At 42.5% G+C, this 27,703-nt stretch overlaps 1 protein-coding gene across 1 annotated transcript; it reads right to left on the bottom strand.

The window, feature by feature from the left end:
• Positions 1 to 509: 509 nt before the first annotated feature.
• LOC107191509 lies at positions 510 to 17,851 on the bottom strand. The gene is made up of 4 exons (XM_015580572.1): positions 17,798 to 17,851; positions 4,886 to 5,988; positions 2,962 to 4,551; positions 510 to 633 (listed from the first exon to the last, which is right to left on the bottom strand). Exons 1-4 carry the CDS (start codon positions 17,849 to 17,851, stop codon positions 510 to 512), a joined length of 2,871 nt encoding a protein of 956 aa, XP_015436058.1.
• Between the last annotated feature and the right edge of the window lie 9,852 nt (positions 17,852 to 27,703).

Raw genomic sequence — 27,703 nt, 5'->3', positions numbered from 1 at the left:
CCAAGAACTTCAATCCTTCGATTAGACAGTGGTATCCAAAACTATCTCGGCCATAACACTTTTCGTGTAATACATTCTACTAAATACCCACGTTGTCACGGTCGTAAAAAAAATTTATAATCGACGGATAATTGTGTATCGATCTCAACTATTCTCTAGATGATCATAGTTTACTTATACAAACCCTGTATCAAGAACTAACAGAAGAACGTGTCTAATGGCCCTGGTACTAATGCATTCCACTGTATTTCTTATTCTAGAAGTTTTTCATCATTCACGAAGGAATTCGATCGAAATCCCCAAACGATGCCAGGCTCCAACGGAACGGTCGAAATCGAGAGAATCGTCGTGGAATGGTATCGCGACCGAAGGGAACGAATATATACGTTGGAATTCTCCGTAAAAAATCCGACGGTTGCTTTCACCAGGTCGAACGATTGTTATCGGCTTCTCCGCTTTCGTGCTCGATCGAGGCGTTGTTCAGAAAAAGGCTTTTGATCGTCGGGGATTTAGAAGAACACGTTGCCTGGCCTGGCCTGGGGACACAGAAAGCTGGAACAATCGTGTCTACGGACTGCGTCCATGACCTCCTGGAAGTGGCTGGACACCTGGACAGCAGCTCCGGGCTGGATTCTGTAAAGGCATGCAAACGGTTGAGCGATTAATGGCCTGGATAGAAATTTCATTAGAAAGCTCACGGATAGAGTAGCGCGTTGTTCGAGAACCGCCCGTCTGGATACTCTTCTCAGATAATTGATAGCCAGGTGGAATGAGGTAATGCCTCTGTAATTGACAGCAATACCATTCGAGTTGTTAATAAATCGTACGAATAAAAACGACGCCTGTCCGCGTGCGTCACGACGCGAGGCGGAGTCGAAAGTTGAAATTGAATCACGTCCACGTCGATGGGATCGAGGCGAGAAATTAGTTGGAGTTGGAGATCTTTGGCATGAATATATGTATATATATTTCTTCAGGGATCAATGGACGGAGAGAGACGATATCTTTTCTCGATGAGAAAAAGAAGCAATAATTGAGACATTTACTCTAGTCCCTGTGATGAAATCCTCTAGCGAGCAAAAGTCCAGGAATTTCAATCTTTCAACGACACTGACGGACAAATGGAGTAGATGTTCAGGTAATTTTAGTCTGGAATAGATGATTTTCTTCCGTTTAACACTACTATCCGATCGTACTTTGTATATTTCCAACAATAATAAATATCGTTAGTTCAAAATAACACACAAAAGTATGGAAAAAAAGAGTGATCGATTAATCGGGAGGGAGTTTATTTTTTCGGGTCTTTCCCCACGACTTTTCATTCGAACAATAGTAACTTACGATTGGACAAGCAACGAGAAGAAAAAAATCAAAGACGCACCAGGGACGTAGGGGAGGGGCGACCAGACGGAACCGTAGCGAGAAACAGATAACTTTCTTCCAGCTTTCGCCGGCGACGTCCTACTGACTGATTCGACTTTTACCTCTTAGCACAATTTCACTCCGTGCATACGGGTGTGCGCGTAGCTCTCGTCACGCACGGGCCACGCGAGTCTTAGGAAAATCCCGCGGAACCTCGTTTCGCCGCGTCGAATCGAGAATCAAAGGAAGATAGATGACGCGCGTATCACCATCCATTCGTCTTAGAAACATTTCTTTTACCCTTGGCTGTGTGTTCCGTGGACACAAAAAGCACAAGAATTTTCGAGCCTATCCTGAATAGAGCCCACGACACTTTTCGAATGAGATATTTCTTTAAAACGAAAGTCTGAACCGATAGGTTTTTAGGTAGGCTTTTCAAGGGTACGAATAGATCGCCTGTACAAGATAGACGGAATTAGATTTATGGAGAATCTTCTCGGTTTCCATGGTGTGAGCGATTAATTATGCATACAGCTGTTAATTTGTATCTTTCCTACGAACGAGAATAGCTATTTTTTGTTAAAATCGGTTTCTTTGGACCTTGGAATATAAAATTCCTCTAGAACCGTTTTACGGTATCTACGATGTTCTTACTCTTTACCATCGAGAGTGGTTCTCGTTCACGATAAACAAATTCGTGATTGGCAAAAGAAAATAAAAACTAAAAATATCCACCTTCCTTTCCGAGACTAAATTCAGTCCGACGATTTTCCCCCTCCCTGGCTGTCGGCCGTTTCCCGCGAAAACGAAAGCCCATTTATCCGGTTCCGTCCAAACATAGTCAGCTACATAACTGTATGCTAACCAGGGGCAACATTATATTATATCACCGCTTCCGGCTACCGTTTTTTTCTCTTTCTCTATTCAACCCGTTTTTTTTTTTTTAACTATCGTACGAAACAATTCTTCTAGTCCATCCTAAGAAAACCAGATCCCCCGTACACACAATACCGTCATGAGAATAGCAACTGGAAGTGTCCTGCGATTTTGATGAAACTTCGTATATCTGTTAAACAGTCAAAAATAAGGGATACGTATTTTTTTTTCATCAGCTGTGGCACGACCTTAAGGGGTGAAACCACCTCTCGAAGTTTCAATCCGAAATTTTTTTGTTATTCTACATAAAAAAACCGCGAACCTCGTCCATTAGAAGTTTTCATGTATCTCCTCTGGTTTTCGAGATAGTACTTTCGGGTCGAAACTTCGAGGGGTGATTTCACCCCTGAACTCTTTGAGGCACATGATTTTAAAGAAAATAAAAACCCTAGTTGCACAGAATTTTTTTTAATATAAAAAAATTATATAAAAACAAAATATTGAACTGTATGACTACGAGTAACTTCAACTTTTCGAGGTGGGTTAAAATATAGCCGATAAAACAAAATACGTATCCCTTATTTTTTACTGCATAACAGACATACGAAGTTTCATCAAAATCGGAGGGGGACACTTCCGTGGCTTCCCTTGTTGGCACATTCGGGACGGGCCGTAATCGTTTTCCCGACCATTACTCGAAACAAGCGATTCCAGTGTACTCACAAGCCCAGAAGGGCGGCCATTTTCTTCTCCATCAGGATCACCGCGTCTGCGCCCCTTTGGATCATCGCGTCGCAGAATATCCTCTTCGCGCACGGCGTGTTCGTCCAATCGCCATCGATATGGGCCACATCCGCGATCTCTGCGTTCTCCAGGTTCTGGAGAGCGTCCTCAAGTTCCTGATCGTCTTCCACGCTTCGTCTCTTCCGTCTCTCATCTCGTCCGTCCACAGAGCTCGTCGATCCTTGATCGGTTACGCTGCTGTTCAATTCATTATCGTCGGAAACGTCGTTGGCGAATTTCTTGTCGAAGAGTTTCCGAGGCACTGACCCGCCATCCTCCACCACGAGAATCGACGTGTCCTCGTCGAATTTCTTCGCCTCGTCCGTGGTCTTCTTCCTCGGGATCAGGAACTCCGTCACGTCGATGCTACCCTCGCGACTCGGCAGATCGATCTCCACGATCTCGCTGATCGGATCGGCTCCCTTTCGCTGGAAACGTTTGTTTCGAACTAGATTTTTATAGTTCCCTTCCGTCTGGAAGATGTCCAGGTAATTGAGACTCCGTTTTCTTCTGTTGTTGGCAACCGTGGCTCCAGTCTCTGGCCTATTCCCTTGATTCTTCTGATCTTCTTGGAGGATCACCAGAACACCTTTATCGTCGTTCACAGACCCGACACCGTCATTGTTATCAGCATTCTCGTTCCTTGGAACGTTCTCCAGGAGGTACACTGTATCTCCAACCGGTCCTGGTCCGTTTTGCTGTTCGTAACCGTTCAAAAATGGTTGATCAGCGTCCAGAGCTCTCTGATACTCTATCTCGGTACCGATTCCGTTGTTCGATCGCTTCAGGACGTCGACGTCCAGGTATCTACCCACTGCCACAGCTCCTATACCCAGAGCAGCGCCTGAAGCTACCAATCCCAGGGCAGGGATCAGGATACTGGAACCGGAAGCGACTGTTCCGATCTTCTCTTGAGCCTCGTTGCCTTTCGACAGGCCGAGATTCTGGGATATCTTGTGGGTGGCTTCCACCAGAGGATCGATTACCGGTCGTGTGAACTGCGACACCTTCTCCACACCGTTCGAGAACTGGCTCCTGAGGTTCTCCGATATCTTGACCCAGAACGGTGCGTCGTTTGGCCGTTTCAAACCGTAGAAATGCTGATTCGGATAATAGTTCTTCGTGGTGTAGGTGTCGACTATGTTTTTGTCGTTCAACACGTACTTTTTCTTCTGCCGTTGCTCCGTGAACGAGTATTGATTTTCAGGGAAGTTATCTGGTCGTTTTTTCTCGTTTTTGAGGATCTTGGCCGGTTGCACGCCCAGCTCCGGATGAGCGTACTGGAGAACAGGCGCCCTGGCGCCTGGTTTCAGCACGACAGGCGCGATCTTTTGGCTCTCTGGCGTGTAAAGCTGCGAAACCGGGTACACAGCCACTCCGTCGGTGTGCAGCATCCTTTTGTGACCGTTCGCGCGATAGTTGTCGTTCCTTGGCTCGTACACCTCTGCTTTTAAAGCCTCGTTCTTGTAGTTCTTCGGGTCCCACTCGAAGAACACGTTGTTGCCCTCCTCGTCCGCGTCTTTGCCGTACCTGTTGAACGAAATGATGAAGAAATTGTGTTGGTGTTTTTCCCGGGCGTTTAATTCGATTCATTTTGTTACGGAAAAGAACAAAATTTTCATTCAAATCGAATAGGGTGAACTCACGAAATCATTTTTGGTTGGGAGCTGAGAGTTTGTTTGGTTTTATTCTAATTAATACGATCTTTGTTATAATAACACACACTCATATACTACAAAAAAAAAAAATTCAAACAATTCTAAACTGTTCTTTCGCGAAATCAACAAAAATTTTGATAAAATAACAGGTCGGCAAAGTGACGTTTGTCCTGAATCTTCTAGGAGAAATGTTCCCCATCGCTTACCTTCGATTCACGTTTCTGAAGAATCTCTCGAACCTCTGTCTTTCCCCGTTTTCCGTTTGGTAGGAGCTAGCAGACGGATCCAAGCTCTCCGCGGTGCTACCATCGCGTATCAGTTTGTTGTTGATCACTCTGGCGTTACGCCAGGTCTGGATCTTGTCGATCGGTTCGTCTGGTACCCTCTTGCCGTGGATCACCGGTGTCCCATCCCTGTCCAGTGTCATCGGTGTCCTCTTTGGTCCCGATTTCACATTTATCTCCGACCGTACGATCACTTCCGGCGGCACGTTTTTCGCGTCCCTGTTCTTCGACAGATTCGCGCCCATGTTGGTCCTTGTCGATCGAACCTGATGCGGCAAGAACGTGTAACGTGTCTTGTCGTCGTTCTGATCGTTCACGGGCAAGTTCCTCTGCGTACGATCTTGGAAATGTCGTAGCAAAAGCAATCCACCGGTTGGGAACGCGGTATCGAACCTTCCATAATCGGTTCTCTCTTCAGCGGTGGTCTTCGTGTCGCTCTGAAGAGGTTTCCAGCTTTGATACTCCTCCGTGACAGTTTCCTCCAATTGCACCCTTCTTCCATCGATGCCCAGAGGCGTCCAGTTTCCATAATCTATATTCTTTTCGCTGACAGCTTGCTCCCTCCCCGGATCCACCGTCTTCTCTTCCGTCGACGCGTTTTTAGCGTTCGGACTAGCACCCTTCTGACTATCAGACTCCGATAACTTCGCCCTGAGTTGCTCGATCTGAGCTTCCTCCAGTTTCCTGACCTCTTCTTTGCTCTTGATCTCGTTTCGTCTGGGCTCGGATGCGTCCAACGGTGAAACGGAGCTGTCGCCAGTCTTCTCGAGATCATCGATCTTCTGGGTTTCTGGAAGCTTGCTAGAGACTTCGAGATTCTTCGTATCCTCCAGGTGAGACTTGTCCCTTCGTTTCACGATCAGAGTGGCTAGGCTACCCTCGCTGGTACGGACTTTCAGCTCCTCCGTCTCGCCTGGAAGACTCCTCGAGACTTTGAGCATCGTCCTCGCGTAGCTAGGCTTCGGTAGCTCCGATCTTGCCACGGCGATCATCGCCAGACCGCAGACAGCCAGGAATAGGGATACCTAGAGTGCGCAAAAGGGAGTGTAAGTTCGCTTAATTGTAGCATCGAACTCTGGATAAACCATTCCGCGTCCGTAACTAATATGTAATGTTGGCAGAATCTTCTCAATTCATTCGTGACACTTTCATTAATATATATTGAAAATCGTAAAAGTTTAAATTTTCATTCGTGTGTGATTCCTTATCTCATCTACGTCTGTTTACATTGTATGCCGACTGTCGGTCGCTGGCCTTTGATGTTATGTGAAGATTTATTCAAAGCCTTCGGGTAAAACATACAAATAAAGGATGAAAATGTCATCGACGCTATGAGTGAAACGCCATGAATACAAAAAGTATAAATTTATTTAATCGACGATCGTCGATAAAGTTACTTTTTTGTTGAAACTTTGAGTAACGATAAAAATTTTGTTATCTTTCTTTCTTTATTCGCGATTTTTATTTAGATAAAAATTTTGCCCACCTCTGCCTGTCAGTCAGTTAGTTACAAACTAATCCCCGGTGTTTCACTTAAAATTCACTGTCTGGGTCGTAAAGTCTCGGCGTAAATGAGTTTAGGAATCGCTAGATTTCGCGGACGTTATAATTACAAACTAGCATTTATGTAACGAGCAACGACGGTTACGAAGTGGTGGTTCCTCGATGGAAACAGGCCGGAAGTAGTCCCATTGTGCATTCCTCGATTCTTGGGCACAACGTAACGCGCGTGCGCGCTCGCGAGCACAGCAACTCCGTAAACAGCGTGTACGGTCTTACGCGTCGTGACCCACTTTTAATTCTCTTCGGTGCCTTCGCTGAATTTTAACGTCGAAATCGAACGATTTAAGTGGGATATCCCGAAAGAAAGAACGAGAAAAAAGTGCAACCGCACTTTCTACGCGTGCGTGTACGTAGTTACAACCGAACGGAAAAGGAAGGATCCGCTGCGCAAACTTTGCGCCTTATCAAGTCACTGAACTTTCTCCTACAGTCCTTCCCTTTTATCTTGGATCGACAGAAGAGCAATTTAGAGGGCAGGCGCAGGTAGTACATTACACCTACTATTCATGACATTTTCTAAAGTAATTCACAAGGACAAGAACAAAAGTAGAATAAAGGTTTCAACACTAGAACTACCAAACCCGTGACGTATTGCAGATTTCTTATTTTACAATTACTGAATTTGAAAATATTTCTTTTGGTGGAATTTATGTTTGCTTTCAATTTACCATACATTTTATATTACGCTATATCATACTAAATTGTACTCAATATTCTGTATATTACTATATTATACAATGTAATTTAATGGTAGTTCCAGTGTTAATAAACTTCGATACTATTCCTGTATTGTTCGTGACATACAAAGACCCGCTAGTACGCTAAATAATATTCTCACAGTTCTTAATTGCTATATGTTTGCAGTAGAAATTATAAATTTCCATGAACTTCCACAGCCTGTTAATATACACAGTGGTCCGAAGTGCTTACGTACGATAGTGTCTTGTACATTATGGACGAGTCCACATTTCCGAGAATGTATCGTTACGAATTCGTGTTACGTTTACAGGAAATCGTGCATCAGTGATTCTAACTCGGTAGCGTTTCAAATGTTTGCGAAATCGAACGAAAGCAAGCGAAATGAGAAGCGAGAAACGAGCTCTCGAAGCTTAATCGTGGGAGAGAAATTTTGTATTCTATTACTCTATAGAATCGTATTATCTTTCGAGTATTAACCGCCGTTACTGTTGACATTAATTATCATCCTATGGAAGATTACCCAGCGACCACCGGGGGGAAAAGACGTTTGAACCGATGAACGTCGTGACACAGGGGTAGGATCGAGAGGCTCTCCTCGATCAGCGAAGCGCAATCTCTCGCGGCGAGAGAAATTTAATAGGCTCCGCTGAAATCGCCGGCATTCTTTCCCGAGATTAGAAAATAGCGATGCAGTAACCGACCGGCTGGGATACTTTCTATTATATTAAAGTTCGAGGATTTATTCGTTCGCGAACGAGAAGGCGTGTCCCTCGCGAATTACCATTGTTTTCCCCGTCACGTTTCCATCTCGACGATTCCACCTTCGAAAAAGCGTTACGTTCATTCTGCACACAACACATAACTTTGATTCTTCTGTATTCTTATCTTTTATTGTTAATTTTTTATGTTCTTATATAATTCTTTTTGTGTCTCTGTTTTCTTTTCTGTTATTTCTGTCACGAATAATCGTGGTATAACTGGACAGAGGGTGATTTTACGGGGAAAAATAAGTCCAAGAAAGCAGTAATATTTATTTTATTTAACGCTTCATTTTCGAGGTGCAATCGAATTTGAAGAGATCTACCGGATACGCGTGAAATTGAATCGGGCTTGGCTGGCATGTCTGTTCATTGCATTCCGTTTCTACTTGCTACCATAAGAAATACACACACGCGTTTCAGATTTTAATGAATCGAAAATACTGAACAGCTCTATATCGAAAAAGCCTAGATCGTGTTCGAACAACCCTTAACCCTTCCATTCCCACTGAAGCCATATGGCTACACAACATAAAATTCGGAAATAAAATATTTAGTATCATTTCCATAAATATCATATAACTCAAGTAAATTCAATACTTAAATCGAATGATACATTCATAACATTTAGCAAGTATTAAGATAACATTTCTGTACGTTGTGCCTATAACATTGTAAGTGAATATACAAAAATCACTAAAATATGAAACTATTGCAGTAATATTAACCGTCGAGTGAACGTCGACACAGGACAATAAAGGGTTAAAAGTTTATCGATGAAATAACACATTGTCGTCCGTTTCTTAACTAAAGAATTAATTAACTTTTCGAACTAAAGCGTTAATTTACACAAAAAAAAAAAAACACCAACTTCAGTTCTTTCATTTTCAGACGTGTCTGTTGAACAAACGTTATCACCTGAAGCCGTGTGTCGCGTCTCCGGTTTTTCTCGATTTCGCTCGTTCGTGGAATCGACCACGACGAAAAAATAGACACACACTGGGAGTACTTTCCAACGACCTAGGTATGGACAAAAGGACACAGAGTTGGAGCTAAGTATAAAATCGCCGGACTGGACCACGAGGCCGACGATCCGTTCGACAAGTGAAATGGAACGACATGCTTTCCCCGGGCACGTTTCGCCCTGGGTGTGTTGTGTAAACACACGTGCACACATGCACACGTTTTACATCGCTCGCATATATACACTCGGGACGAGGATCCACTTTTTCCGATCCGGTGACTTTCGATCGGTGGCGATCCACGATCAGCTCGTTGACGCTCGACGAGAAATTCTAGTTCTTTCTTCTGGCGGACTGTTGACCTTAACTCGCGCGACCTCGCGGTGAATTCTTACCCTTTCGCGGTGTTCTTTAACGATTCAACGGATAAAGGGGAACGGGTGAGAACGGCAGAGATGATTGTCGATTACAAAATGGGATTCGTGTGAACTTTGCGTTTTGCATTCTAGACATCGACATTTTTTTACTTCTTTGTCTTCTTTTTGTAAATGCTCCAACGATACAAAGGTGTGGGCAGAATTTCTGCTGGCGACCTGAACGTATTTGTGCGTGCTCGATTAGTCGAATAATGGAACTCTTTTAATCCTGGAAGACAAACACTTCTGATTTTTACGACTGATGAGTCTTCTGGTAACCTTCACGTCTTAGTCAATAGTATTTTGTTAACCCTCATACGTTCCTCATTTTCTTAACTTAATTTAAAAATTAATGCAACGAAGTGACAAATAGTTAATAATGACATATAGACTCGGAGAATCGTTCCTCGAAACCTTCTTCTTCGACCCTAGAGAGTCGAGGCATTTCGTCGATTCCCCAAGTCTAGATATTGTCATAACGACCGGACGACTACAAAAACATACCTCTGGAGGATTATAATTACATTGTCATCGCGATCTCGAGCGAAAAAAATCGCGCGAAGTTCGTACGGAAATGTCGAGGAACGATTGCGAACAGGGACAGAAGAAAGAAGGAGGAATGGTTTATATTTAATCGTTGTAGAATTAACGTTCGCGAGCTTTCTGGAGCGGAAATACAGTGTGACACGGATCGGGGCCAACGGTGTGCACTTCCTCCGACGAAGACGCGCACGTTAATCGCCACGCCGTTCATTAGGTCTCCGTGGACGTTGCAATTTCTTTCATGTTCCCATAAGCTCGATAATTCACAAATCACCCCCGATTTCACGCTCGAACGGCCGGTTTAGAGGCGCGCGCTCGCGTCGATTTCACGCCGATCAGGCGATCGATCGAGGCACTGGAACCGTGAACGAACCAGAACACGATCGAAAGAACGAAACGATGAAGTTTGAATTCTCAGAGGGACGGAATTTTCAAGTCTTTTAATGACAAATTGTGGATGGTTATAAATAGACTCGCGAATTTCACGCAAAATAACATTTTTTCAAAGTGATTCGTAGCAACAAGAACAAATGTAGGAATATCTTTCTGCTCCTGAATATCTTATCGGATTAAGAATATAATAGAATATAATATCGTTGCATTTAATAAAAGTTTTATATTTTACTGTATTTCATAGAGCCCTCATAAATGCATAAAATTCGCAGTCTATTTATGGGAGTCGCTAATTAAATACCGTTAACCCTTTTCGTTTCAGTCGATTCTACATGTTCCTCTGTACTACAAACGGGCGTAATCTGCAGGCTAGTGGTTTTCAGTGTACGATTAGATAAAAATAGTAACGATACACGCGTTCCTATTGCACAACGATAACGTGCGCAAAGGAGAATAAGAAAAAATGAGGACACAACGATATTGGATGCACACGTAACTAACTGAAATTAAAGTACAAAGTCATGAGCTCCTATTCATTTATTTTTTACTCCGAGTTCAATTCGATACAGCAGGTTTGCAGATTTTAAAGGACAGGATGGGTCACTTTGCATTACTGCTTGTTTGATGTAGTACTAACGTTTATAGTGCAACACAAATTGACAGAATCTCCATTTCGCGAATTAATCGGTGTAAAATAAAAGAATGAAGAATGAGAGGACACGAGGAAATGTGCATCATCGATGCATTCACGTCAACTTTCTTTCATCCCACGCCACGATTTACCGGAACCGCCAATGATTCATCCGCATCGAAGAGAGAACCGTGTCAAAGAAGAAAACGAGAATGATTAACGCCTTACCCTACCAGTTGCTATTTAATAGGCCTAGTAGATCGAAACGATCAACAGCCAAGAAAGTATTGTTAAACAGTTCAATCACAGGTGAAAAAGTACGTTCATCGAAAAATAGCAAAATCTCCGATAAAATAACGTAACGAATCTTCTTTAACATTTTAACTGCCAACTACGAGAGATAACTTGTAATTGAAGCATTGCAGAGGCTGGATAATTTAAACACCTTTAGAAAATTTTTGCGTAAAATTAATATCGCAGTACAATTTAAAACAAGAGAAGCAGCCTCTATTAACCCATTTGCATCATACGTCACAAATGAAAAATAGGCCTTCGACACGAAATATTTTTTTTTTTTATTAAAATTAATTACAAATATCTCAGAAGATATAAAAACTTAATATTTCATTGATTCAGCATGCAAATGGGATAATTAAACTCGAAAAAAAAAAACGTAATGAAGTGTGTCTGGCTACGTACGGTCTTTTATCACTGTGGAAGTCAACGTGGTAACATGCGTCTTATCTATGTATGAGCACTGAAATTCAAAGCCCTACCAATAGACTACCGATGTCAATGAATAGTCAAAAAAAAAAAAAGAAACTGAAAAAATCGTCAGGTCTATCCGATAAAACGAACGTCATACGATAAATACCTTAAGTTTGTCCATTTTCGCGGTTCCTCTTCAGTCCACGAGGGAAGTCCAAACAGTGTCTCGGTCCCCGAAAGGATGCTCTCGAAACGCGTCCAACTCGGACGGTAAACAAATTCGACGAAAAAGAAAAAAGGGGTTGTAGACACAACGCGGTTTGGGCGGTTCTTTCAAATCCGCATGATACACGCGCCGCGAACGAAAAATCCCGCGATGATCGGCACCGATCGATCGTTCGATCGATCGAACGATCGAATATCCGTGAACAAATAAAAAAAAAACTAGGGGACGGACAAAAATATGTGTGTGAGAGAAAAAGAAGAGAGCAGCAGAGAGGAGGCCCGCTCCTACGCACCTGTTGACTCCCGGAATATCTTCGCGAGACTGACGAAGGCGCTCAGTCAGCGGCTCCTCGTGTCTCCGACGAAGGACCGACACTTCTCACCGACCTACTTCCCGCGTTCGCCTTCGCCTTCGCCTTCTTCCGTCGTGACGCACCACCACCGTCGACGACGATTCGATCGGGACATTTTCCGAACCGTCGAGAGAAAGACGACGATCCCCCCACCCCCCTTTTTCGTGAGGAACCGATCGAATTTTGGACGTGGAATCCCCTTCCACCGTGATTGTTCCGATGCGATCTCTATGGGTCGTGTGTCGCGATTTTGTAGAACCTGTTCCGTTGTTGAAGAAGTTGTGTCTACAATGTTCGTTGATTTCCATTTCAGAGGTAAAAGAATCTGGACTTTTATAATTAATAGCAATCAACTTCATCGGCCAGAGAGAAATCTCGGGATTAATTTATCCGTGGCCTAGGTAATGATTATAATTTCACGGGAATATAATTATACAAAATTCCTGCAATGTAGACCATAAAAATATCTCGATACCGATACTTATCAGCATACGGGATACACCGAAAAGAATTTCAGACAATTATCCCTGAAATATACCAACGATCCGAAAGTCTTCTTTTCACCGACTATCGATCAACTTTAATTATCTTTCTAATTCTAACCAGTCTATCAATATTCCAATCTTTTCCACAGAAATTAACAAAAATCAGTCCCTTCCCCCGAGAATATTTTTTCACGTGTACGCGACGCAAGATCCACTGCGTGAAGCATTATTAAGGTCACCAGCGGCGGTGGCGTGAATCTAGATTGCGATAGACCATGGAAACCCAGCGAAGCCGATGAAAAATCGCGTTCTCGGTCGATTCGGTTGATCGTTACCCGGCCACTTTCTCCGCGGAACGTTTCATCCGGTTTACACGTGTGTGTATGTGCGCCGATCGTGGAAAAACGATGTATCGGAACACGCGTGTTCGAATGGGGAGCAAGCGAAACGCTCGATTGGGCGCGTTCGCGAAACTTTGAGGGGGCCCGCGGTCGGGGTCCGGTTTTCAAGTTCACGAACGTCGGTCGGACCCCTCCCCCCTCCCCCTTTGAAGCCCCGGAAGAGTCGCTCGTTGCTCGCTAAGGTGCCGGCCGAACGAACGAGTTCAGAGACCCGCCAGTGAAAGTCCAATCGCGACAAAGACGATGCACACACCTGCGTAACCTCGTGCCCCGGGCGAAATCTTTGGTTACACACAACAGGGGCCCCGCTCGATTATTCGTTTCATGACAACCTGTTGCTGGCCGAGCAGTCGCGGAATCGTTGTACAGGGTGGACCATGAAACGTGATCAGCTTAGATTTATTCTAATGCCAAGATGGACGAATTCATTATCTAGATAAAGAGTTTCCAATAAGGATTAAAAACGAAAAATAAAGTATTTCGCTATTTTCAATTGATTAAACAGGAAAATTCTAATTTTTATAGTATAATGATATTATTCCTTGAATGAATCGACACTTAAGAAATAATTGTTTGATCTCGTTATGTGTTTGAAGGTCTGGATGACGAATCGTGATCAGTAGAGATTACTCTGTTATTAGCAGTCCGATCGAAAATGTTTTTATCAGGTATAGCATGGTTTCAAGAGAGCTTCAACGTGATTATACCTAATTTTTTGTCAACTCTTTTTTCTCATGATTATAATCACGTTAAAGCTCTCTTGAAACCAGGCTATACCTGATAAAAACATTTTCGATCGGACTGCTAATAACAGAGTAATATCTACTGATCGCGTTTCGTGGTCCACCCTGTATAGCTTTATACGGTAGTTTGATCGTGCTTTTCTATCTTCGGTTCCTTTTTTCTTGCTTTCTTTCTAATAAGGTACCGACCGCTTGAAACTGGAACTTTCCGTTCTCGTGAACACACGGACATTGATTAGCGCCATCGGAGAATCGGCGATGATCGACGAGTGGCTGAAAGTAACGGCAGGTGCGCGACGATTCTTCGAGGTTCGGGGATAGTTTCTATAAGTTTATTCGAACGGCAGGATGACGAAGGGATTCTTTCGAATGATTTACCACACGGACATAAAAGTCTCTTAGAGACTCACGGGAGAGTTTTAAATTATGGAATGACGCGGTGTAATTTATCACGATTATTATTATCGTTTGTTCGTTATATTGATTGGCGGTGCGATTTGATATGAAAATCTAGGAGCTAAGATTGTGGAAACGAATTATTTATAGTTGGATATTCGGTTTTATTACGAATGGACGTATTACCGTTTGACGACACTTTCTCCTAGGTGAATTATGCATAGTAAGAATGGTCCTTCGCTGTAGTGGACAGCTCGGGCGATTAATGAACCGATATCGGTGGTAACATATCGTAACGATTGAAAAATCTATTTACCATATTTACACCGTAGCTCCAATGTATCGGGACGGCGATCAATACAGTTCAAAAAATAAATCTATACAGTAATTTAGAACAATTACCAAGACTATTCAATACATTAGGAAAATCACTGGATTCTTTAGTCAATTGAATCAATTGCAGAGTCCATACAAGGTTCGTACAGGGTTCATTCAGAGATCACACAGGGTCCAAATAGAGTCCATGCAGAATCCATAGAGGGTCCATAGAGAATCCATAGAGGGTCCATAGAGAATCTACAGAGAGTCCATAGAGGGTCCATAGCGAGTCCACAGAGGGTCCATACAGGATCTATGAGGAATCTATACAGAAACCATACAGAATCCTTACAGAGTCCATAAAAACACAGAGTCTACCAAACCGATTAACAATTTCTCGTAGCATAATCAGACCAATCACCGAGTCCATCCAGTACTTAAGCACAATGAACGGACAATATACCATAAGAAGAATTGGTTCGTTTCGCAAAGAAGAAACGATAGACCTAACAATTCACAGAGAGAAAGAACGAAGGTATCCCACGGTTCGATACGACTTACAAACCGTGAAATGACGCGTCTTCGTATGAAATTGTCGAGAGTCAACGAATTATCCTCGGTTGCCGGGAGCCCATCGTTTAAAACGTCTCTCCGAGGGAAAAAGAAAGTGGCCGTGACTCTGTGACACCGAGGCACCATCGACCTTCCCCGACCTTCCTATACGGACGATGGTGGTTCGACCACCGTGTTTGGATCACCGTTACGGGACGTGATTTCGCGGTGGTCTTCTCACGGAACACCCGGGATCTAACGAACCGAACCAGGGACAGTTAGGAATCGCCCGGGGGGAGAAAATTTTCTGTACTTTCGCTGCTCAAGGGCGAACAGAGGGAGCCGAAACGGAAACGTTTTTACGCAATTCGTGTCCGTTCGATTCGTGGCTAGTTGGGAACGGTGGAATGCGATAAAATATAGAGGAGAGATCTGTCGAAGCGAACGTTTCCTACGGGCGTGTCTCTGGGATCGATCCCGACGACGAACAGGTGGCGTGTAATATGGATCAGTAGGTAACCTAGCAGGAATAATGGAGAGGTGGAGGAAATAGGCGGTACCTGAGAAATCCGTGAATTGAAACGTAGAATACGAGACAGAAAAGGAGGGAACAACGAGATCATTGAAATTCATTTTATAGTCAGTTCTTTCTTCTTTTTTTATTTTTCTTCCCGAAGGAAAGAATGATTCAGAGAGGACACCTACAATGTCGAAGACAGGTCTGTGTACGATTATTCCAATTAGAATTCTGTTTTTACAAGCCTTTCACAAGACAGAGAGCGATTAGGACGGACTGCAAATGGTACATCGATTATTCGAGTTTTAGATAAGACCTGTACAAGTAAGATTTCATGTTTTAAATGTAAGCATGTGAAATTTGAATATTCAAATCTGATTTCACGCCGCGTCGAGATTTAAATTTAATTTCACTAATCGTTTTATCAGGCCCATAAATTCGGGACTGATTTGTCACTCTTTGATCGCTAGGCACGCTTGGAATTCGAACGTTCGAATTCAACCTTTTGACTTGAACCCGAGTAACCGGAAACGTGCGGACATTTTCATGCTAAGAAAAACCTTAAAACAAAATACAATGAAATTTTTTTTGCAATTTGCTTATATTATGAACCCCTTGCCCTATGATTTTCTTGATGTTTGCAGTCTCCAGAATTACTTTATTATCAATAATTTCCCAGAAACAAAAGGAAGTCGTGTACTTATCGCAACTGTACATTTGCTCTGAAAGTTAAATATTAACATCAGCAAAGTAGCATTTCACTCTGACTCAAAGAAAATGAATAATATTTCTGTTTGTTGAATCCATTTTGATATTGTCACCACGAGTTGGACTCGATGTTGTAAGGCAAGGGGTTAAAAATAGTTTGATGAATACTAACAAGACGCATTTGATTACATATTGTATTTACCGAGGAAAAAATCCCTAAATATAGCTTACCTTTTTCAACCATCAAAGTAGAATAACCCCTTAAATGGAGGCTAACGCCCCCAGCAAATAATTACCATTACTTCTCTTATTATTTAATTTATATTATCTAATTATAATTACAGTTTATATGCATACAAAATGACTGTGTAAGGTTCACTGAGTCTGCAATACTCAAATAAGTTTGCGGAAATTTGCATGCACAAGTTCAGTTTTCGCGAAATCATTCGAACGTATATTTGCTTGCGCAAACGTGAGAATGCAACGAGTCAGTTCGCGTGAATTATTCGAGCTTGTAAACGGGCGTTCAAGCGGCAACGAACGAATAATGGGCCGATCGTTCGATTGTCTCGCACGCATATTCGCGTCCTTCGATAGAATTCGACGGCCTCGGTGGACGTCTGTTCTCGTCATTACGAATTATGAACGCGTAACGCGTGTCCCATTGTGTCCGATGCGATGCACGAAGGCCCCAGCGACGTTTTCCAATATCGTTCGACGTCGATTTCGTTGCACACACGTCGTGCTCGTTTTCCTTGACACAGCTCTCGACGAAGAAGACGAGCCCACGCGTCCTCATAGCGAACGACCCATGTATGAACCGTCCAATTGCATCGTTTCGAACAATTTCACCCACTTCTGTGTCCACGGATGCCTGGTATGAAATAGTTTTCTTTTCGTTCGCGGCTAGAAAGCTCTCTCTTCCTCAAGGAAAGTGAAAGTGTCAACACCCATAAAGACACGTCGGAATAAAAGTGTTCCGAATAATTTTCAGGTCGTGTGTTGCTATGTACAATCGACCGCCGCGATTTTGGTCGGTTCTTCTTAAACCGCCATTTTTTTCCTTCTACGTGGAATACGAATTCTTTGCATTTCTTTTTTTGCGGGTCGAGCGAAGTTCGTTGGACGAATTCAAGGTGGACGGAACGAGAAAATTATTAATATTCATTAATCCTTCGACGGAAACACGTTCTTAATCACAGCTGGACAAAGATTAATCGGGTTCTGTCAGAGATCATTTGTGTTTGCCCCTATTAAACGGTTTCAACCTTCGCAATAAGTCTCTCTCGTTCTCTGTGAAATGCGGAGCCATCTTGACACCCTGCAATTTTGATGATTACACGAGCCTATACAAGGTGTTCACGTTAGTACTAGCCAGCATTTTACGAATTAGATGATAATGTCTCTATAAGAAATACTGTTTAAGTAATACATTAGTATTTATTAAGAAAATATATATGTACGAAATATTCCAAATGTTTCTTCCATTCCTGACCTTGTATGACCTTGAAAGTCATTGTGTCGTATACAAATCAATTAGTCTTGACACACACTCTCTCATATGATATAAAAAAATGTTAACAAAGCCTTGGATGACATATTTGCTAAGAAAAAAGTTGTTCCAAATCACCTCACAGAAACTTCACCCTACAACACTTTTGTTACACCTTGTATACACGAATATCGGAGATTCCATAAAAAGCGAAACACGGGGACAACTGGTGTACTCGAACCGATCGTTTAAACACGCGAAGGTAAAAATCGTGACGTTAAAAGACCGCTTTGATATTCGGGAAAGAATACCGCGATCAATATTCCTTCTTGGTCGGAATCGTTACGGGAGGCGAAGAGGGGTTCGAGGATGGAAGCCTTGATGTATGTAATTATTCGTGGATCCTTCAGGATTCCATTCGAGAAAAACAAAGAATCGAATGTCTCGATCCGAAAAATAAAAGAAAAACGCGAACCTGTCGTCGATTTTACGAGTCGACTGACGCGGTGGAGATCACAGGAATGCGTTCCGATTGGAAATACAAAATATTGGACAGACAGAGGAGAAAAATATTTATAAAAATCCGTTCTTGTCGAGATGGAATGGATTCGGTGTAAAACGAACCAGAATTCAATACTTTCTCCTTCTAATATTGAAATTTACGACCACGATTCTAAATTTAGAAGTCTGTGAATTCCAATTTAAATTAAGATCGTTAAATCAGGAAATCGGTGAGTTTGAATTTGAATATTTGAATGTGTAAAATCACACGATGAAACATTCGATTTAACCCTCCGTGAAGCCCAGTTATTTTCACTGCTTTTGTCACGCCTCTGGGTCTTTTATGTCCAGACAAAAAATAAAATAATTATATCTTAATTTCGTTTCAAATCAAATTTACCCAGGTCTGCTTAGTCCTCGAATCCGCGAAAAACGTGAACCTAGGAGCATTTCTAAAATTATCCAGGAGCAGGAGGGAAAAATCAGGGAGCCTCGGCGTCCCAGAAACCCTAATCGTGGTGTGTCCAGAAATTTCTCATTCGCCGTTTTCCTCGTTGAGTTTTACGGCTTCCTGGCGAATCGCTGAAAACAATCGACGTTCGGAGGTAATCTTGAGACAGCTGTCGCGAGATCACAGGAAAGCCCGTGGGCCCGTTCTTCCTTTTTACGATGGGACTAAGGATCTCTCGTTACCACGGACTGGAATCCGCGGTGTAAAAAGTGGCTCACTTTCATTGACCATTCAAACAGGAGAGCAGTTCGATCTCACGTAACGCGAACAACCAAGATCCCAATGGTACACACGAACACACATACATGGCGACCTCTCTGAAAGTGTGTTTATTAGAGAAGAGAGCACTTCTAATGATAGAGATAAGTGGGTATAATTGCTGGACTTTCTTTTCTGCGTTACCCTGTCGAACCGCTTTTCTTTTTCTTTTACGCTTAGCGATCTTCGTTGTTACGAAATTCTGGGCACAGCATGTAACTGATTAATCCATTCTGTGATCCTACGATACTTGAAATTAATGCAAGGAGCTGAGAAGTTGGTACGTGGGACGTTATTGCAATTGCAATACAGCTGATTAGGATAAGTGTCCTAATTACATGCCAATTTCCCGAACAACGACACTTTATTTGTTTTACATAATAAATACGTAACATACAAAGAATTGCGTACAGAAAATTTTAGCATTAAATTGGGACCCTGTGAAAAATAAAAGCGCAATTGGAGCGTCGAAAACGCGATTACGTGGGGTAGGAAATGACGTCGAAATAATACTAAAGAAAGAGCCGTAACTTTACTATTCGTGATTGCACAAAATATATTATTAAAGTATGTAAGAATTATTTTAATTTTTCAGATGACAGTTATAGGGACACTGGGATTGCTCGTAGATTTTTATTAATTACCAATTAATTCTTCATATTTAATATATATATATATATAAATATATATTTTTGCTTTAATGAAAGAGGTAGTAAATAATATTATGTTCCAAAGTTAGACGATTTTTGTGAATGTAATGATTATTGGGAACAATGTAAGACGGAGTATTTGTTCCAGATTTTGTAGTGGTTCTCATTGATGATTGAACCGTGAGAAAGTAAATGTAGGTTAATGGACGTGGTCGATAATTCGGCTGCATTCGGAGAAGTTAGTAGCGTGTCATTAATCAAACCTCCGAAGGACTGGTACGGTAATCGACGCGCGCGGGCTTTCGTGCATTCCTGAAGTGAAAATGGCGAAGCGCGAAATTCATGCCCCATTTGGTAGTTTTCTATGAATTCCTGTTCAATCTTGCGACCTAATCGACAAAGGAATCAATTGATGCGGTTCATATTCTTGTCTAACTCAGCGTTGAAATCACCAGAATTTATTATTTCATGGCTTCGTTAATAAACCACCAAAGCAAATATTATTTATTACAGACCAATCGCATAGTATCTTTTCACTACAATCTTCATAAAATAAAAGCTCAGATGTCCACTTCATCGATTTTCATTCAAATCATCTCTCTGACCCAGCGTTCAAGTCACCACAAGTGAATCAAGTCGTAGGCTCACAAACATCTATTATTTATTATTCATTCTACTATCATTCTACTATTCATTCTACGTCATTTTTAATTGCTTAAACGTGAAAATTTCAATTTTTATAATAAAATGATACTTCTTTATGAATGAATCGACATTTGTCGAACAATTACATAATCTCATTAACTGTTTAAAGCTCAGAACGACACCCTTAGATACTGCTGTTTTTCACTGTGCATTATTCGAATAAAATTCTGCCCAACTCTGCTAGAATCGATATCTCGTTCGAGTTTCGCGACGGCAACGGGCGCAACCGGGATGCACGGGGAAAGCTCCTCTCGTTGCAGTCACCGATAACACCCGTATCTCATCGCAAGGGGTGAAGGGGTGGGAGAGGGGACATAAATTCCTGGGTCGAGACGGCTATGGAACAGCCGTGGGGCGACCCACTTCTCTCCCGGCGACTACTTTCACTTGCGCGCGCGGCCAGACACACACGCGACTCATTCCGAAGAATTCCCGAATAATCTCTTCATCTCTGGCCTCTCTGCCCTTCCTCTCGACGAGTCACTTTCCTATCGAACAAGAGACGTCGTGGGAGGCTCGCCGGCCAACCGGAAGTGGCTCGATTCCAACGCTGTCTGATATTACGCGTGTTATTGCAGAAAAAAAAAAAAAAGAAAGAAAAGAAGTCCGAAGAAGAAAGGGGTGAGGATCTTCAACCTTAATGCGATCTTACGTTTCACTTTTCTCTTCTCTGTCCGCTTCTGTGATTTCTAATTGCTAAACGAATTAAACCGATCCATCAGCGCACGCGACTTTCGTGCAATCCTTCCTCTTCACCGCCTCGAACACCTCTCGAAGACCGTTCTCGTTCGCGACTCTCGTCGATGTTCTGAAACGTGTGCGTTAAAAAAAGAATGAAACAATTACTTCAGATATATACGTATTACTGGATACTTAAATCCTGGAAAATCGAATCGAGGAAGTTCATTGTTTTTTGTGTAAGAAAAGGTGGTACAGTAAATCATCGACGAATGTTCGAAGGCTCCTCGACAGTGTATGTTCAGACGTCATCCCCACCACTGGTCGCTTGTCTGAACTGCCGAAGAGCCTTCGAACACTCATCGATGATTTACTGTATACTATCATCTTACTTCGGAAATTCGTAAACGAATGCGTCAGTCACCCTATATCACACTGCATAATAAAATCGACATACTTACAAAAATATCAATTACATACGTGTATAATAATGAAATTAAAAAAAAAATATTGTATAAGTATAATGGGAGCAGCAGTTAGGGCCTAAAAGAGCAACGTGCAGCTCTCACGACCCACAGTTTGGCCACCGTGTGGTCATATACCATCTCAAAGACTTCCTCCTAAGATTTAGAAAAAGAAAAACAGGCTGAGGTTGCAAACTGGACCGAACAATAAAAGTGTGTGCCAGATAGTGTCGCCCAGTTCACCACGACGCGATACTTTCCCGAGATTCTTATCGTGACGTACACTATTCGCAGCCAGCGGTCCAATTTACAATTCCAGAATTATTCTATGGATCGAATTACCCGGTCGCGATGTTCCATAGAAGGTTCTGCAACACGCTCGAGCCCGGCGCACCGCCGTTCGCGATCAGCTCGCAGACTGATCTCTCCTCGCAAACGATCCTCGACGAACGTTCCCGGTCGAGTTGTACCTGTTTGTGTTCCACTGGCAGGTCAGCGACCCTCCACTTCGAGAGCACGATGTTCGGCTGACTGGAGGGAGGAGGAGGGTATTGTGTAGTTTCGTGATTAAAATTCATCTCTCGTTATTTCTGGTTCGTCACGGAGGGACAGAAAAGGGACAGGACACACTCACGTGGTGTTCTCGACCCTGACTACGTTCGGCGTCAGAGCCGCGAGAAGCAAGCCCAGAGGCAGAAAGGCGCCTATCAAGTGGAGGATCCTCTTCCACGGTGAAACTCTGTGAAAAAAAAAAACAGAGAAACATTAACATTGTTTTACAGACGTACAACGTTCCGCAGTTATTGTTTTCCCTAAAGAAGAAATAAATTTGGTGCTACAATCTGTAGAGAAATGTAGAGTTGCTTGAAGATCTGGGGACCAATTTTGAAATCTGCTAAATTCTGCAGCTGTTGTTAAATTTCCTACAGAAGACGCAGGGAATAATATTCAAAGCTACAGAATTCTGCAGCTATTGCAAAATATTAACGCAGACAAATGATGCGTTCGTTTTACAGATCGCGGGGCCAGAAAGGAGAAGACGTTCGGTGCTAATTAAACCGTTAATCCCCTCAACGCGACGTATTATTGTTCGTGATCAGGCGTGCAGTAAAACGGTGAAATCGAACGGTGTTGCGATTAAACGCGGGCTAATTACTATAACCGTGCTATTTTCACCTCGTCAGGGGAACACTTTCGAAACCGTGTGTATCTGTGTCTGTACCAACCACGATTCTTGGGACCTGCACGGGGGCGGGGAGGGAGGAAGAAAGTTTTTGTAATAGTAATTAAAGCCTTCCAGTGTTGGAATGCTTGGGTACATACACGAGACTGTTAATTTGTACGTTTCTGGACACGAAGACATCAGAAGCCTAGAACCTGAAGCTGTCCACAAAGTCTCAGACTTTTCAATAGAAGAACTTAGGCTTCGAAGTTAAACAAATGAAAAACTTTTCGAATCTCATGACTTCGAAAGTTAAAGGCACGTTGGAAACCAGACGAGTAAAGAACACGTTGATGATAATACACTCCGCAAATAAAATTAAGGAATCACCTCTACGGACCTGAAAAATGGGGTCAAGTTCGAATGGTCGTAATTATGACAAAAATTGTCGTATCGATATCGTTAGAAAATCGTTTGAAAGTGCTTCTCTTTCATTTTAATCACTACTACAAATTAATTGAAAACTGACCCACACTTACCCACACTCCCCTAAGTTGTTCAGGACAGAACAGTATCGCACTTATTCGTACACTGGATCAAAGTACAAATAGGTTGGTCATCCAACACACTCTCGAAATTTCATGAAAATCGGAGAGATTTCAATCGAGAAGATTTCAATAAAAGAGGAAAAGAAACAGCCACCTACCTTTTCCTAACCGGATATGCCATATGATCATCGTTCACGAACTCGACCTGATGGTATCCGACTCCCGGTTGATAGAACGTATAAGGAACCTTCCTCGTCCTCATAAACGTCGACTCTTGAACGTAAACAACTCCATTATTCGGTTTCGTCGCCGTGCCTGTATCGTGCAGACCCGCCGGATGGTTCTGATGCTCGTAAAAAGCTCCGAGATACGGCGACCTTGTGGACTCCTCGGTGGAATAACTTCCAAGCTCGTGTTTCAGCGAGTCGACATGAAAGTTCGACGGTTTTCCATACAGAACGGACACGTCTGGCACGTGTACCGGTTTCTCCGTGTTCTGGACAGACTGTTGATGACCTATCAGATCGTATTGGGATCCGACATGTTCCGGATGCAACATCTGCTGATGAAACTCAGGCTGCTTGTGGATCACATAATGGATTCTCGGGACATCCGTCGGGACGTCCTGGAATTTCACGTAACTATTCTGCGCTGTTCCTTCGTTCTTGTCTTCTTCCATCGATCCAGAAAGAATCTCGAACGAGTTCTGATGATGATGCCCAAAGTGATCGGTTTGGGTCGGCTGGTGTATCGGTTCGATTACCAATTGATAGTTTCGCAATTGTTCGCGATAGGAATTGGGATCGACTTCGTTCTCGAACCTGATCTGTTGTACATTATTGAACGGATTCGTGTTTATTCGTGGTTCTTTGATCTCTCCCAGGTGAGCACTGGGTCTGAACCGTCTGGAGATGTTCCTCGCCTCTGGGACTATGGACGCTATCTTTCGATCAGTCACCATTGTTGTCGAGTGTTCGGTTGTCGTCGCTGATTCCACGGAAAAGTCATTCTCGATCGATGGTTCTTCGAGGAATTCTTCTACGGGCGTTTCTTCTGTGTTCGTCGGTTGAGTTTTATCCTCCTCGAGGTGACTCGCGTGGTTGGAGGTCGTGGTTAATAGAAGATTGATCAGAAAAATGTTGAAGGCGTTGTTTCGAGGACGCATTTTGATACAGAGATGTTAGTTTCGTGAATTATGGACGAGGACAGGCAAGGGACACGTTTTCATCGCGATGTAACCTGTTTGACTAAACTCTTCCCTCGTCGGTTCGGTGTCTTTAACACGCGCGGGGACGAGGTGGTTATTTTTAAAAAGCGTGAACGCTCGAGGAGAGCTGTTTCGTCGCTTGAATCGCCAGACTCACTCCAATTGTTGTTGACAAAGTGGTCGTTTAGTTCCAGCAGTGTCTCATAGGCGAATCCAAAGTAACAGAAAACGGTCCCTCGTTTTCTAGGTTTGTACCAAGGTCTCCGTTTAATATCAGGTGAACGCAGAACAGCCCTGTCGTTCGTAGCAGACGATACTGTACAGAACGCAGCATACTGAAAAATAATTCTGAACTCCAAAGTCGGAGTACAGTCATACTTGTCAAACTTTAGAGAAAATAAAATCAAAGTGCTGAAACCTTGCAACTTTGGAACCCTTCGGTAAGAATTCAACGAGAAACACTCGCTATCTTCGAACTATGGAATGGACTTAAGACAAGTCTGGATGTGTAGAAATTGTGAACATTGCATTAAGTCCCTTATTTGATGGATTTCACATTGTTTGGCTTGGAGCAAAATATGGACTCAATATAATTTTTACATTACTATATTAAAAACTGAACGACTTAGAATGAAATAATTTTTTTCCATCGACAAGAGTGAACAATTTGATACGAAAAACATGTAAAATGTACAACATTCTTGCAGCTATTGTAAAATTTCCTTAGTGCTTCAATCTATATAAAACGTATAAAGTTGCATCAGAATTCGGAGACCAATTTTAAAATCTACAAAATACTGCAACTATTGTAAAATTTCCTACAGAAGAAACGAATTTAGTCCTTCAATCTACATAGAAGTATAATGTTACATGAGGGTTCTGGGGCCAATATTCAAAGCCACAGCATTCTGCAGCTATTGCAAAATCTGCCCACGGAAGAGAAAAGTGTGCCTGATACGTTTTCCTTTCAAGGCTCACCGAACGTGTTCGGTGTTTAACAACCGGTCAGGAACTGTCAGCGAGTCGTCAGACGTTAAACCGTGAAGCGAAGTGTGTGGGTTTTGTGCGATGGTGGTGGTCGGGGGAACGAAAGTGGCCGGAAAAGCAAGGAAGAAAGGACAAACTCGCGAAAGGGGATAGCCTAGATGCCGGAATGGGATATTCACGCATCGACAACCAGTTTCCAAGGAAAGTCCAGCTGGGGGAGGGGGGGAATAATGAAACGTTTTTACTGTCAGAAACATGTCGGGGTCCGACGCCAGCTGTTCGACGCAATAACGTCACGTGAACGAACCCCTGACGTTTTAAAGTTTATGTCAGAGTGTGGCGAACGCAGTCTCCTCTTGCAAAGTATCTAGGACACTTTTCACATCGCGGGGGAAAGAGCAAAAAACAATCAATTTCCCTGTGCTCTCCACCTCCCTCCACCGGGCATTATGATTCACACTTTCTCCGAAGGGAAGATTTCCCTGAAGACTGTTTTAGATGCAATCGTTCAAGCTAAAACTTTGATCGATCGATCAACCGAACAGCTGGCACGATTTCAAAGTATGTTGTCAGATTGTCGACGATATATTATGTTCGATCATTTGTCGTATCGCTAAAGATTTCTCTGAAGAAAGTGCAGATTTTATCACGTATTATACAGAAAAACACAAGAATACGTTTCTTTCATAATTCTTAAATAATTGGGAAACCAAGGGTTAATCTTGTTATGTGTTATCACAGTAGAAGAAATCAACGAATAGCAGGGAAAAGACAACATTCGCAGGTAACTCGACGATAATCCAATAGAAATTATTCCTCGAGATATCGAACGAAGGACGAAGATACTTATCGAAGTAGATGTTGTCAGTCTTGGTCAGACAACGGAAAGACAAACAGATACCAAAAACGAAAGACGATCGTATTTCTAGTCAACTCGACGATCATTCGGCATAATTTTTGCTCCCCGACAAATCTGACGAGAGATCTATTATTGTAAGTAGAAAATTGGGAAAGGGGTGAAAAGACTTTCTAAGGCAAGTTTTATCAGCGAGCGGCGAGAGTCTGACCTTATTTCAGGCGGAGGTCAAGCCGCGTACGAAGAAAACTGGATGAAGGCGCATTAGATGCAAGATAATTCCTTTGTACAGGTTTCTAGCCCCGAAAAGTCGTTGTACTGGTTTGGTTTCACGACCGCGAAACAAAACGAACCTCTTCGTTTTCACCGTAATCAAACAACAAAACGTTGAAAGATATTTATCGAGGTGTTGGTCGAGAGCTGGTCAAACGCGAATGAGGTTGACATTAACAATGAAGTAAGTTAACGGACTGAACGACTTCTTAAATTCTTTCTTAGTATTTAGATTGCGGATTTTATGCATTTCTAGTCTTCAGTGCTCTGTGAAATACAATAAAAGACAAAACTTTCATCGTATGCAAAGAGTCTCCGTTTTATTTTGAAGCCAAATTCCTATTCTTGCTCTTCTCTTTATGGATCACTTTGTAAAATACTTCTTGCATAAAAATCCGCTGTCTATTTATTAGATACCCCGATAAATATTCTATTAACCTATTTTAAAATTCATAAATATATGAAAAATATTATACGTGGCTTTTATTATCGAAGAACTTGCCTCCACCCTGGATTACAATATTATGATATTTATAATAATTTATACCACGTTATCTACTTTAATTTAATATTAATGTTGGGGATTTTAAGTGACGTGTCTATTGGACGCGTTAAAGGGTTAAAGGTTAATCGTTAATTCCTCGATCTCCTCGAATATCCGGCTAGTACCACGCCCCGAACAATCGCCTGCACGCGTATCAGCATCCCCGCGATTTCTCGTCGTTAAAGTGGCTTCATTTCCACGTTGAGCACGCGGCGCATCTCCGTGTGTGTATGTATGTGGTACCTTCCTGATCGTCGTCGCTTACAATTTCTCCTGCGACGCGACAAAATAACACATGTTTCCAAAGACGTGTGTACATACACTAACGACCAAAAGTAGGGGACCGGAGCCCATTATTTTTGGAACGGTAACTCCATTATTCCATTACGACGTAATAAAATGCACCGATCGGTTTTAGGAAATTACTTTTATCAAATCTTTGTAGAATAATATTCTTTTCGTTCTTCAAGGGGTACTGCATACTTTTGAGCTGTGAAATAAGAGGGAAAATTAAGAAATTTTTATAGTGTTAA

This window comes from Dufourea novaeangliae, unplaced genomic scaffold (genome assembly GCF_001272555.1).
Source record: "Dufourea novaeangliae isolate 0120121106 unplaced genomic scaffold, ASM127255v1 scaffold228, whole genome shotgun sequence".
Taxonomy (NCBI): domain Eukaryota; kingdom Metazoa; phylum Arthropoda; class Insecta; order Hymenoptera; family Halictidae; genus Dufourea; species Dufourea novaeangliae.
The sequence above is the reverse complement of the archived record's forward strand: the minus strand, read 5'-3'. Positions and strand labels throughout refer to the sequence as shown.